Consider the following 14,147-nt stretch of genomic DNA (forward strand, 5'->3'; position numbering starts at 1 on the left):
TATTGGCCTGAAATTTTCTTGTTGTTGTTGTTGTGTCTCTGCCGGGTTTTGGTATCAGGATGATGCTGGCCTCATAAAATGAGTTAGGGGGGATTACGTCTTTTTCTATTGATTGGAATAGTTTCAGAAGGAATGGTACCAGCTCCTCTTTGTACCTCTGGTAGAATTCGGCTGTGAATCCATCTAGTCCTAGACTTTTTTTGGTTGGTAGGCTGTTAATTACTGCCTCAATTTCAGAGCTTGTTATTGGTTTATACAGGGATTCAACTTCTTCTTGGTTTAGACTTGGGAGGGTGTATGTGTCCAGGTATTTATCCATTTCTTCTAAATTTTCTAGTTTATTTGTGTAGAGGTGTTTATAGTATTCTCTGATGGTAGTTTGTATTTCTGTGGGATCAGTGGTGATATCATTTTTTATTGCATCTATTTGATTCTTCTCTCTTTTATTCTTTATAGTCTGACTAGCAGTCTATCTGTTTTGTTGATCTTTTCAAAAAATCATCTCCTGGATTCATTGATTTTTTGAAGGGTTTGTTGTGTCTCTATCTCTTTCAGTTCTGCTCTGATCTTAGCTATTTCTTGTCTTCTGTAGATTTTTAAATTTGTTTGCTGTTGCTTCTCTAGTTCTTTTAATTGTGATGTTAGGGTGTCGATTTTAGATCTTTCCTGCTTTCTCTTGTGGGCATTTAGTGCTATAAATTTCCCTCTACACACTGCTTTAAATGTGTCCCAGAGATTCTGGTACATTGTGTCTTCATTCTCATTGGTTTCAAAGAACATCTTTATCTCTAGCTTAATTTCGTTATTTACCCAGTAGTCATTCAGGAGCAGGTTAGTTTCCATGTAGTTGTGTAGTTTTGAGTGAGTTTCTTAATCCTGAGTTCTAATTTGATTGCACTGTGGTCTGAGAGACTGTTATGATTTCTGTTCTTTTGTGTTTGCTAAGGAGTGTTTTTCTTCCAATTATGTGGTCAATTTTAGAATAAGTGCAATGAGGTGCTGAGAAGAATGTATATTCTATTGATTTGGGGTGGAGAGTTCTGTAGGTGTCTATTAGGTCCGCTTGGTCCAGAGCTGAGTTCAAGTCCTGAATATCCTTATTAATTTTCTGTCTCATTGATCTGTCTAATATTGACAATGAGGTGTTAAAGTCTTCCACTATTATTGTGTGGGAGTCTAAGTCTCTTTGTAGGTCTCTAAGAACTTGCTTTCTAAATCTAGGTGTTCCTGTATTGGGTGCATATATATTTAGGATAGTTCGTTCTTCTTGCTGCATTGATCCCTTTACTATTATGTAATGCCCTTCTTTGTCTCTCTTGATCTTTATTGGTTTAAAGTCTGTTTTATCAGAGATTAGGATTGCAACTCCTGCCTTTTTTTGCTTTCCATTTGCTTGGTAAATATTCCTTCGTCCCTTTATTTTGCACCTATGTGTGTCTTTGCACGAGATGGGTCTCCTGAATACAGCACATTGGTGGGTCTTGACTCTTTATCCAATTTGCCAGTCTGTGTCTTTTAATCAGGGCATTTAGCCCATTTACTTTTAAGGTTAATATTGCTATGTGTGAATTTGTTCCTGTCACTATGATGCTAGCCAGTTGTTTTGCCCATTAGTTGATGCAGTTTCTTCATAGTATCGATATTTAATAATACTATTATTTTGCTAATATTTTATCATTTCCATTTTAAAATTGTATTTGATCAAGTAATATTTAGAAAAATATAGTTTTCTTTTTTCTTTTTAATTTTCGACAATTAGGGGTTTTAAAAATTCTTTTATCACTATTTTTAACTTTATTTTATTGTGATCAAGAGATATGTCCCATGCTATTTTATTGTTTACATAATAGAAATATTCAATGGGTATATATAAATATTTCACGAGTATGAATATGTAGTCTACAAGTGCTTGAAAACAAGAGACAGTCTTCGTGCAAAAACAAATAAAAAAGTTATGACCTTATTTTTTTCTGATTGACTAGAAAAGAGTTGGACTAAGTTGAAAACTGTTCATGTTAAAATATTGAGGACTCGAGCTTCTCTGCTAGAAATCCGCTTAAGAGCAAATCAAAATAGCAAAAGGTTTCTGAAAACAACTTTAAAATAAATATATGTTCTTGCAGATATTTATAAAATATTACAAAAGAAAAAATGTAAAAACTACATTACTTTTGGAAAAGTTTTCTTCATGGAATTAACCAAAGCTTCCTAAAATATGAAAATATGAATCTAATACATTTAGCCAACATTACCTTTTCCATTTCTGGTAAAATTTTTACATGCACCTGTGTTGCATGTGCATGTACAACATATTTAACTTTAATTTGTTTTTTAATATAATACACACAAATCTGTGTATTTTTACGTATATATGTATTTTTTCCTTAAGTTAGTCTTTCAGAAACACTTTGAGCTCTCTTTTATACAACATATAGTTAGATTTTGTTTTTGTCTCAAACTAAGAGCTTACTATTATTTTTATAAATGAGTTAAACTTATTTGCAATTACTGACAAAATTCATGTGTTTAATGGTACAAAATGACTTCTGGGCTAAGAAAATTCACAGATTATTTCAATTGTTCCTAGTCACCTCCTCCAACCAAATTAGGCAAGTTAACAATCTTACCCTGTTTTATTGTAGTATTTTGTATCATGACTTCTCAGGAGAAGACAGAAGAGCATCCTTTTGCAGATATATTTGATGAAGATGAAACTGAAAGGAATTTTTTGTTGTCCAAACCTGTTTGCTTTGTTGTATTTGGGAAACCAGTAAGTTATCTCTTATTATTTGGTATAATTTTTTTTTAATTTTTAAAATCACAATTTTCTAAGTTACCGTATAAAAATAAAAACCACATATTGTGCTCATTTTTTGAGCGTCTGATAAGTTTTCATTATATGACTTAAAATCTGACATAATATTGGTTATAAATTCATAACTCTCTCTCTTCTTACATGTTATAATTGGGAAGGAACCCAGACTATATTTAAATTTGCTTTTATATTATGAGGAAAGTAACTCACCAAAACACCGTACATGACAACTGTTAGTAGTGTGCGATCTGAGGTTACTTCAGACTTTATTTGCATATGAAATTTCCTTTGCAATTTGTTGTGAGGCTGTCTGGATATGTGAAGATAGGATACCATCCAGATGAGCCAGGAGGTTCTCCTGTTAATGTCTGAGATCCTGAGAGGCACTGTGCCTCAGGCTTTACCTACAGCGTGTTAGAGGACCTATGTGTTGTCTTTCCACAAAGCAGGAAAAAACCAAAATGGCTGTTGTAATAAAGTTTGCTTTTCTAGACATTTCTAGTAAGGAATTCGAGATAAGAGCTACTGACAGCCACTAAGCTGGTTAATTAAAGAGCCTCTCCAGCATAGCAGAGATTAAGAGCTGGATCCCATCCTTGACTTATTTTATGTGGACCCTGGGACAGGTACCAATAAATGGTTTCAACAACTTTCACTATGTTTCTAAAAACATAATAGGTTTTAAAAAGTCAACAGTGAAAGCAACCAGATGCAAATGTTACTTCATCAAAACGACCTTTTATCTTTAAAGTATGATACTTTCCAAAGATGTCAGTTAAAAAGGATCTTTTTGCTCATCAAAATTACTAAAATGGAAGCCTGTCAAAACATTCATGATTGTAAACTTTAGAAAGGAAATAAAATGATGACTCTCCAATATAATCACAATGATTTGTAATCAAAATTATAACATTTGACAGTTAAAAGAGTGCAATACCATAATGGTATAGCTTCCTGATTTTAGGGCTATCTACTTAATTTTAAAGGGTCTATTTATATTACTTTAGGAGATGTGGCATATGCAAGAATTAGTAAAGAAAAACTAAACTATACATATCTAGGGTCTACTCTTCATTTTTTATGGGAAAAATTACTTTATAACATTAATGTAATAGTAACTAGCAATAGAATCTTTAAAAATTGGTATATCTGTTTCACTGGCAAGTGACTGTTCTGTTGGGCTTTAAATAACATTTTTCTTTTTAAGGGTGTTGGGAAAACAACATTAGCCCATTACATAACACAGGCATGGAAATGTATTCGTGTTGAAGGTAAATTTTATCTTTTTTCTCTAATAGTTTATTATGAAAACTTTCAAATATGCATAAAATGGAGATAATTATACAGTGAACGCCCATATACCTGGCATCTAGAGTCTGTGATTAACATTTTGCTATATTTGCTTTATCACACATTTGTCCACCTATCAACCCAGTGAATATTATCTGCTTGGGTTATTATTTATATTTAATTAAAATAATTTATTAATTAATATTTTTTTGGTAGAGACATGGTCTTGCTTTGTTGCCTAGGCTAGTTTCAAACTCCTGGGCTCAAACAGTCTTCCCACCTTGGCCTCCCGAAGTGCTGGATTACGGGTGTGAGCCACAACACCCAGCCCAATATTATTTTTATAACATCATCATCAATCCAATAATGTTTTGCCCTTCTGTTAGTCCTTGTTTTGTTCATAGAATTTCTGAAATGTCATCAACTCTATTCTACTACCTCTAAATCTCTAATTTCGTAATTTAGAACTGTTTGGAATATGTGTGTTTGGGTGTCTTTTTATGAAAGCTCAAATGAGATGGAACTCTTGCAGCTTTTCTTAGGAACATTTTTTATAACTTAATTGTCTTCAATGATAACTTTTATTTTTATTTATAAATTTTCTTGCATTCTTTGCAATATGTAAGACAATGAGTTGATATCTTTATATATAAATATTCTCTTAATTAATAAAACTATTTATGCCCTAATAGAAAAATAAGAAAAAGAATGAATAGACAATTCATAAAAGTAGAAATAAAAATAAACAATATAAGAAAAAAGAGTTTAATATCATTCTAAGAAATGTTCATTAAAATAACACTGATCCATATTTGCCTATCAAATTGGCAGTGAATCTTTACAATTACTACAATCACTGTAGGTAAGGATGTTATGAAATGGGCATTCCACATGCTCTTGGTAAAATTGCGATCTGGTACAAGTTTTTTGGAAAAAAGTTTGTAATACGTAACACACGCACACACAACTCTAAAAGTTTCTTCTTTCTCTGTTCAAAAAGTTTACTTCTAGGAAATCTTAAAGAATACCAAACATCCCATAGATTATTAACAACTAATGGTGTAACAACTCTCCTGGATCCTCCCCTGGATCATGCCCCTGTCATTCCTATCCCAGGATGTCCTCTCTCAAGGAATGATACCTTTCCTCTTTTAAAGGAAACAAATCATCGGAATTTCAGCCTCAAGACCCCTCTTTCTAATCTGTGTTTACCCATTTTAACATTTCTTGATTCATTTTCTTTTACACCATGTGCAAAACTAGCGGGCTTTGGATGTAATTGTAGGGTTATGAAAATCTGGATTAATTAATACCAGTGCATACTTTTGTAACTATACTTAATGATGTAGAAATCACTGTCATATACACCACCTGATTTCATCCTTACATTCTGTTGTACACTACACAGTATGTATGCATCCAAGGTGCAGCGGTGTTTACGGAGTTAGCTCCCCCAGGATTCTTTATTTTTTATTTTTATTTTGAGACACACTCTAACTCTGTCACCCAGGCTGGAGTGCAGTGACATGATCACGGCTCTCTGCAGCCTTGACCTCGTGGGCTCAAGTGATTGCCCCACCTCAGCTTCCTGAGTAGCACAGACTATAGGCATGCACCATCACGACCTGCTAATTTTTTAACTTTTTGTAGAAATGTAGTCTCCCTATGTTGCCCAGGCTGATCTCAAACTCCTGGGCTCAAGAAATCCTCCTGCCTTGGACTCCCAAATTACTAGGATTGCAGACATGAGTCACCATGTTCGGTTCTCCAAGATTCTTAAGCTTAGTGAGTGGCAGAGACAAGTTCTCTGTGGAAGACATTCTGCTGCTTCTGCTTTGGTTAGGCTTAAATGACATAATATGCATACATTTGCATTGTCAATCATAAAGTGATGCACAAATGTTAATCTTTGTTACCAGTTAGAAGACACTAGAATGTGTTTCTTATTTTGGTGATCCTAGTATCAGTCTGTATTAATATTTTGAATTCATGTTTTAGCTTTGCCAGTTTTGGAAGAACAGATTGTTGCTGAAACTGAATCAGGAGTTATGGTAAACAGACCTAAATTTCAAAGTAACTATGATTACAAAAATAAAGCTCTGTATAATAGATATATTATACAGTAATGTACAATATCTATGCTTGTCCTTAGTTGCAATCAATGTTGATCAGCGGTCAAAGCATTCCAGATGAACTTGTCATAAAGCTAATGTTGGAGAAGCTCAACTCCCCAGAAGTCTGTCACTTTGGTATGTTTATTTTAATATATTTACAGCCCACAAAGCAGCCTTAAAACTCATGCTTTACCTGAGGCAAAAATAGTTTCTAGAGTTGCCCTTTCTTTTGCCTTAGCACAGGAATCTCATTATCTCTATTCAGTTGAGCAGCTTGATGGTTTTATTTGCTTGTTTGTTTTTTTTTCTCAGATTGTACATTTGTTTAAAAAATACGTTTATATGACCCAATCTTCTTTAACATTGTGTTATCCAATAAAAGCATCAGAAATCTGCTGTGGTCCATCTTGCAGTACTGCTAACTCTGCTGACTGCTTCCTCATATACCTTGGGTAATGTCGTTAAGTCCTGACAAATGGCTAGGGTTGTCTGCATGAATCCGCACTTAAAAGGCAGGAATGGGAAGTGGTATGCCACCATCTTACTGTTGAGCTCCAGATATTTTCAGGCTTCATCCTGTTCATCCAGTCTGCCCTCTGACTCTGGACCTGAAACCTCTCCTGGTACTCAAATGGATGCTGAGCAAGGGCTTTGGATCTAATTTTTCAAGACAAAGACCACTGAAGCTCAAAATGATTGAAAAGAGCAAACTCTAATACCTCTTCTAAAGAAGAGAAGAAGAATAATGACAAGTTTGGGATAAAATTATCCACCTGAAATGGATTTATTGAATGAAAAAAGAAAAATTAAGAAAGTTGCTTTATATTCTTAGTAAGTTAGAAGAGGACATTGTAACTATTAATGCAGGAATAAAAATACAGGAAAGTAAAAACTATAACTGCCAAAGCAAATCAATGATGGAAGCAGCAAAAGCAGCCTTGTCAACCTGTATTGATTGGTCTCTGTCTATAGACAGAAAGGTACCTCTTCATATAGATCATACGTATAGAGAGATGATACACAGAATGTCCCATATCTATCCACATATGTAGATAGGTCTCTGTATGGGTATATGGGTTCTGTATATAATACATATATATAGATTAATATATATGGATTATAAATGCATTATAATGTAAGTAGATAGGTAAGGTTTGTCTGTAAACTACCTACCTGTCTATCCACTTACTACCTATTTGCTCAGCAGTGATAAAGAGATTGAACTTGGGCAAAATATCCAGAATATGGAAGGCTGGATAAGTAAAAAGGCAAACAGGAATCACAGAATTCCAAATTATCAGAAAGCATACTATTTGAAACAGAAGTATGTATATAGGTAGGTAAGTAAATACCTATTTGTTAACCTCACCTCTTGAAAAACTTGGATTGGTTTACATGGCTACAGAAAAGATAGCATAACTTATAAGTATTGGCAAAAGGAGAAAGAAAAAAAAAACAATACAAAGAAACTCAGTTTTGCCTCTCATGGTGTTCATAATGTTTAACAATTTTTATTAGGAAATAGTTCAAACAAAAGTAGAGAGATTAGTATAAAGATCCTTCCACATTACCACCCAGGTTCAGCATATGTTCAAAACCAACTCTAGTCTAATCTCGTTTCATCTACACTTCTACTTACTCCCTTCTCTCAACCTATGTTATTTTGAAGCTAATCCATATCCTATCAGTTCATCTATAAAATGTTTCATTCATATCTCTAAAAGATCTTTTAGACTCTTAAACCTATTACTGCATTACCATTGTCACACCTAAAAAATGGTTATTCCTCGATATAATCTACTAAACGGTCTGTGGTCAGATTTCACTAATTACCTCATAGATGTTTTTTAGTTAATTTTTTTTTGAAGCAGGATCTAACCAGATTTCACATAGTGTAAGTGACTAGTATGTCTCAAGTCTCTTTTTATCTATAAGTTTCCGCTACTTCTTTCTGTCTTCTTGTGTCTTCTCTGTTGAAGAAATGGGTCACTTGTCTTGCAGAGTTTCCCACATTCTGGATTTGGCTGATTACATTCCTCAGACCTCAGTACTTCCTGTATGCCAGTACTTGTCCTAGAAGCTGGCAGAGGAAAAGTGATGTAAATGGTTTCTTGAGTCTGGGGACCACACCCTTACCATTTGCTTACATGCCTTACCAGGCATGTACAAACAAGCTCATTTAAAGGCTGCAGTGGAGATGGAACCTAAAGCCCCTTCTGCCCAGCCACCCCTCAGCCCATCCTGTAGCATCCCCACAGGAATTTTTTTAGCACCTAGCACTCTGCTAAATACAGTTTGAAAGTCTTTGCCCAAATTCCCAGCAAGCCCTCTCATCCTGATATTTGCTCTCAACCCGTAACCTGGTGGAAGGTAGAAGCAAAATTGGAAGTGAAGGGTTTTCAAAACAGGGATATAAACTTGAGTGAGGGGCTGGGTGAAGATGGATAATTGATGACTCTAAAATCCCTAACGAGATATGTGCACTTCCAGGGACATCACACAGCAGAGTATTGCCAAATTCATCTTAATTTTGTTTTATACTAGAGCCCTTTTATAATTTGTGTTTCCATCACTATTCTAAAAGGGCCTACACGATCTATAATTAACTTTTCATTCACAATCTATTGTATTATTTTGGCCTTTAACCAAAATCAGCTTCTCAAAGCTATATCCTTACCCAAGAGAAACAGTAGAGTCAATACATGGCATCCTAAAAGCTCTTCACTGCTCCCTGCTTCTCGATTCTGGAAAATCTCCTTTTCCCCAGTGAATGAATAGCCCCAGTCTGGGCATTCCCTGCCCCGAGTGTATCATTATGAATAGTCTTGAAAGTCATTGGTCACCAATGTGTCCACTCCTATCAGCCTGGCCTGAGGTCAGATGGGTAGCAGGGATGGCTGGACACAAGGCTACATCAGCCTGGCCTGAGGTGAGATGGGTAGCAGGGATGGCTGGACACAAGGCTACATCAGCCTGGCCTGAGGTGAGATGGGTAGCAGGGATGGCTGGACACAAAGCTACCTGATGTCTCTGAATTTCTCATCACTTCAATCTGAAAGCAGTAGTCTGCCATCTTCATTTGTATGGAAATAGAAAATGCCTTCTCCTTCCCACTGTGCCAAGAAATGGTGGCAAAGTGATGGTATGGGCCTGGGAAAAGTCAGTTTCCTCTGGGTAGTGGTCTGGACAGTCTTACAGTTTCTTACTTGTTGGGCTAATGAGAGCTGGGCAATAGCCCACAAAGCACCTACTCTGCCTATGATAGAACATGCACAGTCTCCCAGCAAGGACTGGCTGGGGGTGTACCACTCTTCCATCTTTAGCATGGAAGGGCAAGGGCTTGGTAATGGTCTCAAGGACATGTGGGGGTGGGAGTGAGGAGTTCCTCATCTATACTTTCATCCTCACGTGTCTCTGGAATTGGAAAGGTTGACAGTGGACTCAGTAGTTCTGGTCTGTTTAGCAAGCAGTGTGTCCCTGGGATCTTCCCAGAATTGGCACTAGAGGACTAAGGTATTCCACTTTATATCTGCATGTTCCACTTTACATCTGCGATGATGAGACAAACTTAGATGACATAACTGTCTATCTTACACCTCTTCCTATAGATACACCCCTAGGCTCTGGAATGATAATACTAGACATCTCTCAGAGGGTAGAGCCCCAAAATTCATAGCTCAGAACATTTAGGCAGCCCAAATAATGGCCTTTCAAGAGAGAGCTAGATCCATGGAAATTACTTATTCTTCTGCCGCTTCCATCAGTAAAGGGACCAAGTATGAACATCATTCCAATACACATGTACACCAGAAGTTCAGCATTCCTGCAAACAGATGCACATGGAATGCCTGATAAGCTCTCTGGGCAGTGGCAGTGGCTGTAGGAACAGGAAGGGTTTTGGCAAGCACAGCAAACAGAGTGCCAAGCATCTTTCTGTGATCACTTGTGATAGACAGATGTTGGGAAGTATTGCCAGCATAGGGAATGGCAGGGAGATATTGTTGCTTTTGCTTACAAGGGAAGGGCATGAACTCTGGAGATAGATGGCCTCTGGAACTGTCCCACTTGGAGGAGTTAGTTGGGCAAGGGTTGAGTTCCATCTGGAGCTAGGCAGGCAGTCCCCTTCACTGTAGTACCCACCATCACAATGTGTCAGACCCGGAGTTAATGCCAGCCATCGTGTACCAGAGGAGATGCTGGTCAAAGTCTTAAAAACCAGTTCAAACATGTTAATCAAGTGAAAGCTAGACTCACAACAAGAGCAGAGATGCCAAACCAAAGAAGGGTGGTGTAGAGCCAGGAAAGCAGAAAGCAGAGAACAAGAAGAGGCAGGCAGAGAAAAGTCTGGCCCCATTCTTGAGACAGTACCGGCAGTGTCTACATTTTTTCAGGGATGCACTGAGCTCATTTAATGAATCTCCAATAGGATAGATGCCTTGGGGATACCATGCTACGTTTAAGACAATAGCAGGAACACGTAGGTAAGCCAAGTTGGACACTAAGGATTACAGCCAGACAAGAGAGAATCATAATTACAGTTCATATGTCCAAAACCAAGATGACAAGGTCTTTCTTTCTGCCTTTTTAAGTTAAATTAGGTAGGATTGCTTCTCTGGGTAGAGCCCAACACACTGTTAGCAGAAAGTAAAGTGATCAAAAAAGCTTAGGAGAAATTGTGTATGCCTAAGCATTAATTAGGTTTTGAATTAGCATGATGGTTCTTGGGTTCTTGGTCTTCTTCCTCTTTTGAGACTGAGTCTCGCTCTGTCGCCCAGGCTGGAGTGCAGTGACTGGATCTCAGCTCACTGCAAGCTCCGCCTCCCGGGTTTACGCCATTCTCCTGCCTCAGCCTCCCGAGTAGCTGGGACTACAGGCGCCGACGACCTCGCCCGGCTAGTTTTTTGTATTTTTTAGTAGAGACGGGGTTTCACCGCTTTAGTCAGGATGGTCTCGATCTCCTGACCTCGTGATCCGCCCATCTTGGCCTCCCAAAGTGCTGGGATTACAGGCTTGAGCCACCGCGCCCGGCCCTTTTTTTTTTTTTTTTTTTTTTTTTGAGATGGAGTCTCACTCTGTCACCCAGTCTGGAGTGTAGTAGTGCGATCTCGGCTCACTGCAACCTCTGCCTCCCGGGTTCAAGCGATTCTCTTGTCTCAGCCTCCCGAGTAGCTGGGATTACAGGCACCTACCACCACGCTCAGCTAATTTTTGTATTTTTTTTTTAGAGGAGATGGAGTTTCGTGATGTTGGCCAGGCTGGTCTCGAACGCCTGACCTTGTGATCTGCCTTCCTCGGCCTCCCAAAGTGCTGGGATTACAGGCATGAGCCACCACGCCTGGCCTGGTCTTCTTTTTTAAAAATGAAAGATTGCGGCCGGGCGTGGTGGTTCATGCCTGTAATCCCAGCACTTTGGGAGGCAGAGGCGGGTGGATTCCGAGGTCAGGACATGGAGACCATCCTGGCCAACATGGTGAAACCCTGTCTCTACTAAAAATACAAAAATTAGCCGGGCTTGGTAGTGTGCGCCTGTAGTCCCAGCTACTCTGGAGGCCAAGGCAGGAGAATCACTTGAACTTGGGAGGTGGAAGTTGCAGTGAGCTGAGATCACACCACTGCCCTCCAGCCTGGGCGACAGAACAAGACTCCATCTCTAAATAAATAAATAAATACATAATAAAAATAAAAGATTGTGATGAGTGTATTCTCAAGTGAGGAATTTTAAGTTTGTTCTACACACATTCATTCACTCATCTATCAACAGGTGCTTAGTAACTTTTTTTATTATGCTATTCTAGGCATTGCATTAAGATAGTGGTTCTCAAACTTTTGAGGCACAAGACTCCCTTACACTCATAAGAATTGTTGAGGCTCCATAAGAGGTTGTGCTTACATGGGCTATATGTATTTATATTTACCATATTAGAAATTAAAACTGAGACTTTAAAAATATTTATCTGTTTAGAAATCATAAAACCATGACTTGGTAACATAAATTGCATATTTTATGAAAGATAATTTTTCAAAACAAAAAATTAGGGAGAAGAGTGGCTTTGCTTCACATTTTCGCAATCTCTTCAATGTCCGACTTAAGAAAAGTTGGATTCTCACACCTGCTTCTGCTCAATCTGTTGCAATATATTGCTTTTGCTGAAGTACATGAAGAAAATGTAGTTTCACACAGATACATACTTGGAAAGGGAGGAGTGTTTTAATAGCCTTTGGAATAATTGTGGATATTCTTGATTCTACATCAAAACCCAACAAGTGGAAGTTTCCTGAAGGTTGGTTGCATTGTGGAATCTGAAACTGTTATCAGTAAACTTTTCAAAACTTGGTTATATTAAAATCCATTGGTCTATCTTGCACTTGGAATGGACCTATAACCTATGCCTAATTTTTGTGGTACCATGCATTGGTCATTTGGAAAATGTTGGTTCACTGAGTTATACAGATCTTCCAAATGTTGACACATTTTACTATACAGTATCAAAAAATCGCATTTGTTAATGTCACCACCAATCTCACCAAGAAAAGCTTATGGTGTTGGATATAAGTTTTTCGAAATTCAGATTTTCACTTGAATGTTATAACTGGCAACAAATGCTATCACTTTTTGTCCTTGAAGTGACAGGGTCATTCCATTCGCTTTTCATAAAATTTCTGCCAAATACCCAAGGCTGAATAAACATAGTTTGTCTGTTGTTCTTCCAGGAAAAGATGTAGAAAAATAAGCTGAAAGTTTTATTTCCCACTGAAGGAATTGAGACTTTATAAATAAGAGAAAAGTTTCTTGAGCAAGACAATAACATAATTAAAGAAATATATTAAGGAAATTAATATGATGATGGTAAACAGGGTGAATTTCAGTGAGAAGATAGAGATTTCTGGGTGGGGATACAAGCTAATAACTGCATTAAACCAAAATTATATTGGCTGTTTAAAAAAACAGAAAATTATAGTATGTCCATGGGTGTTTTATTACTCTCATAACTTACACAAACATTATATACATGTGTTCTACTATACTATGAAATATTAATATGAGAAAGAAAATGATATGGCATGCAACTCCTATAATATGCCTTTACCATTTATATGAGTAAACTTTCCTAACATGAGTTAAAGTAATTACTAGCATGAAATTTCCTTCCCTAGGTACCTCATCTGTCTAAAATAAATTGACTTGGAATTTTCAAAAATGTCTCTTTCTAGCCCAGTGATTTCTTTATCATCAGAAAAACATTATTCGTAGTTACACTTCATGTGACAATCACCTTAAGTGTTAATTTAAAATTTTTACAGATGACTTTATGATAAATGATATTTTATAAAGTAGTAAATCCATGCCCTCATATGTTGATAATTTTATAAAATTTTAAAATTATGTTTTACTTTACAGGTTATATTATCACTGAAATACCATCACTTTCACAGGATGCCATGACTACCTTACAGCAAATAGAATTAATTAAAAACTTAAATTTGAAACCTGATATTATAATCAATATAAAGGTAAGGATATTAGTTGTTTTGCTAGTAGAGTAAACCATTGTTTTTGATAGTAGTTAAATTCAAGGAATGCTTTAAACATTTTTAAGTAGTTAGGGAGATAGTAACTTATGCATCAATCGCAGGAACTGAGTCATACTTTCTCATCGTTCTGTCCTCTTGCTCCTACAGCTCCATCCACATGAGATACCTTCTTGCCTCCTCACCAGGCTTCATCATAGCCATCCTTTGAAAGTCAGTTAAGACATCATCTCTTTAGAACTTTCCCTGACAACTACCCCGCTCCACTACCTCTCTTTCTTTCTCTCCCTTCCATACCTTACTTATCATAAGAGAGTTAAATCTCTCTCTGATGACCATTCGTGGTGCTTTTCCCTCCCTATCATGTTACTCACCTTACTACATTATAATTATCCATT

At 37.0% G+C, this 14,147-nt stretch overlaps 1 protein-coding gene across 12 annotated transcripts in view; it reads left to right on the plus strand.

Annotated features, from left to right (window-relative positions):
- The window catches only part of AK9 (adenylate kinase 9), a 145,375-nt gene that overhangs the window by 16,578 nt on the left and 114,650 nt on the right, over positions 1–14,147 (plus strand). For 10 of the 12 annotated variants that reach the window (XR_002521825.2, XR_002521826.2, XM_031667531.1 and 7 more), the window contains exons 2-6: positions 2,643–2,770; positions 4,023–4,086; positions 6,104–6,156; positions 6,258–6,354; positions 13,619–13,731. Coding sequence is in view for 9 of the 12 variants with exons in the window: in XM_031667531.1 (XP_031523391.1) it covers positions 2,654–2,770; positions 4,023–4,086; positions 6,104–6,156; positions 6,258–6,354; positions 13,619–13,731 (444 nt within the window). In the remaining 3 variants the exon portion in view is untranslated. The remainder of the gene's footprint in view (positions 1–2,642; positions 2,771–4,022; positions 4,087–6,103; positions 6,157–6,257; positions 6,355–13,618; positions 13,732–14,147) is intronic. The other 2 variants (XM_031667536.1, XM_031667535.1) reach the window with 2 other exon arrangements.

Source organism: Papio anubis, chromosome 6 (genome assembly GCF_008728515.1).
Source record: "Papio anubis isolate 15944 chromosome 6, Panubis1.0, whole genome shotgun sequence".
NCBI classification, from domain to species: Eukaryota; Metazoa; Chordata; class Mammalia; order Primates; family Cercopithecidae; genus Papio; species Papio anubis.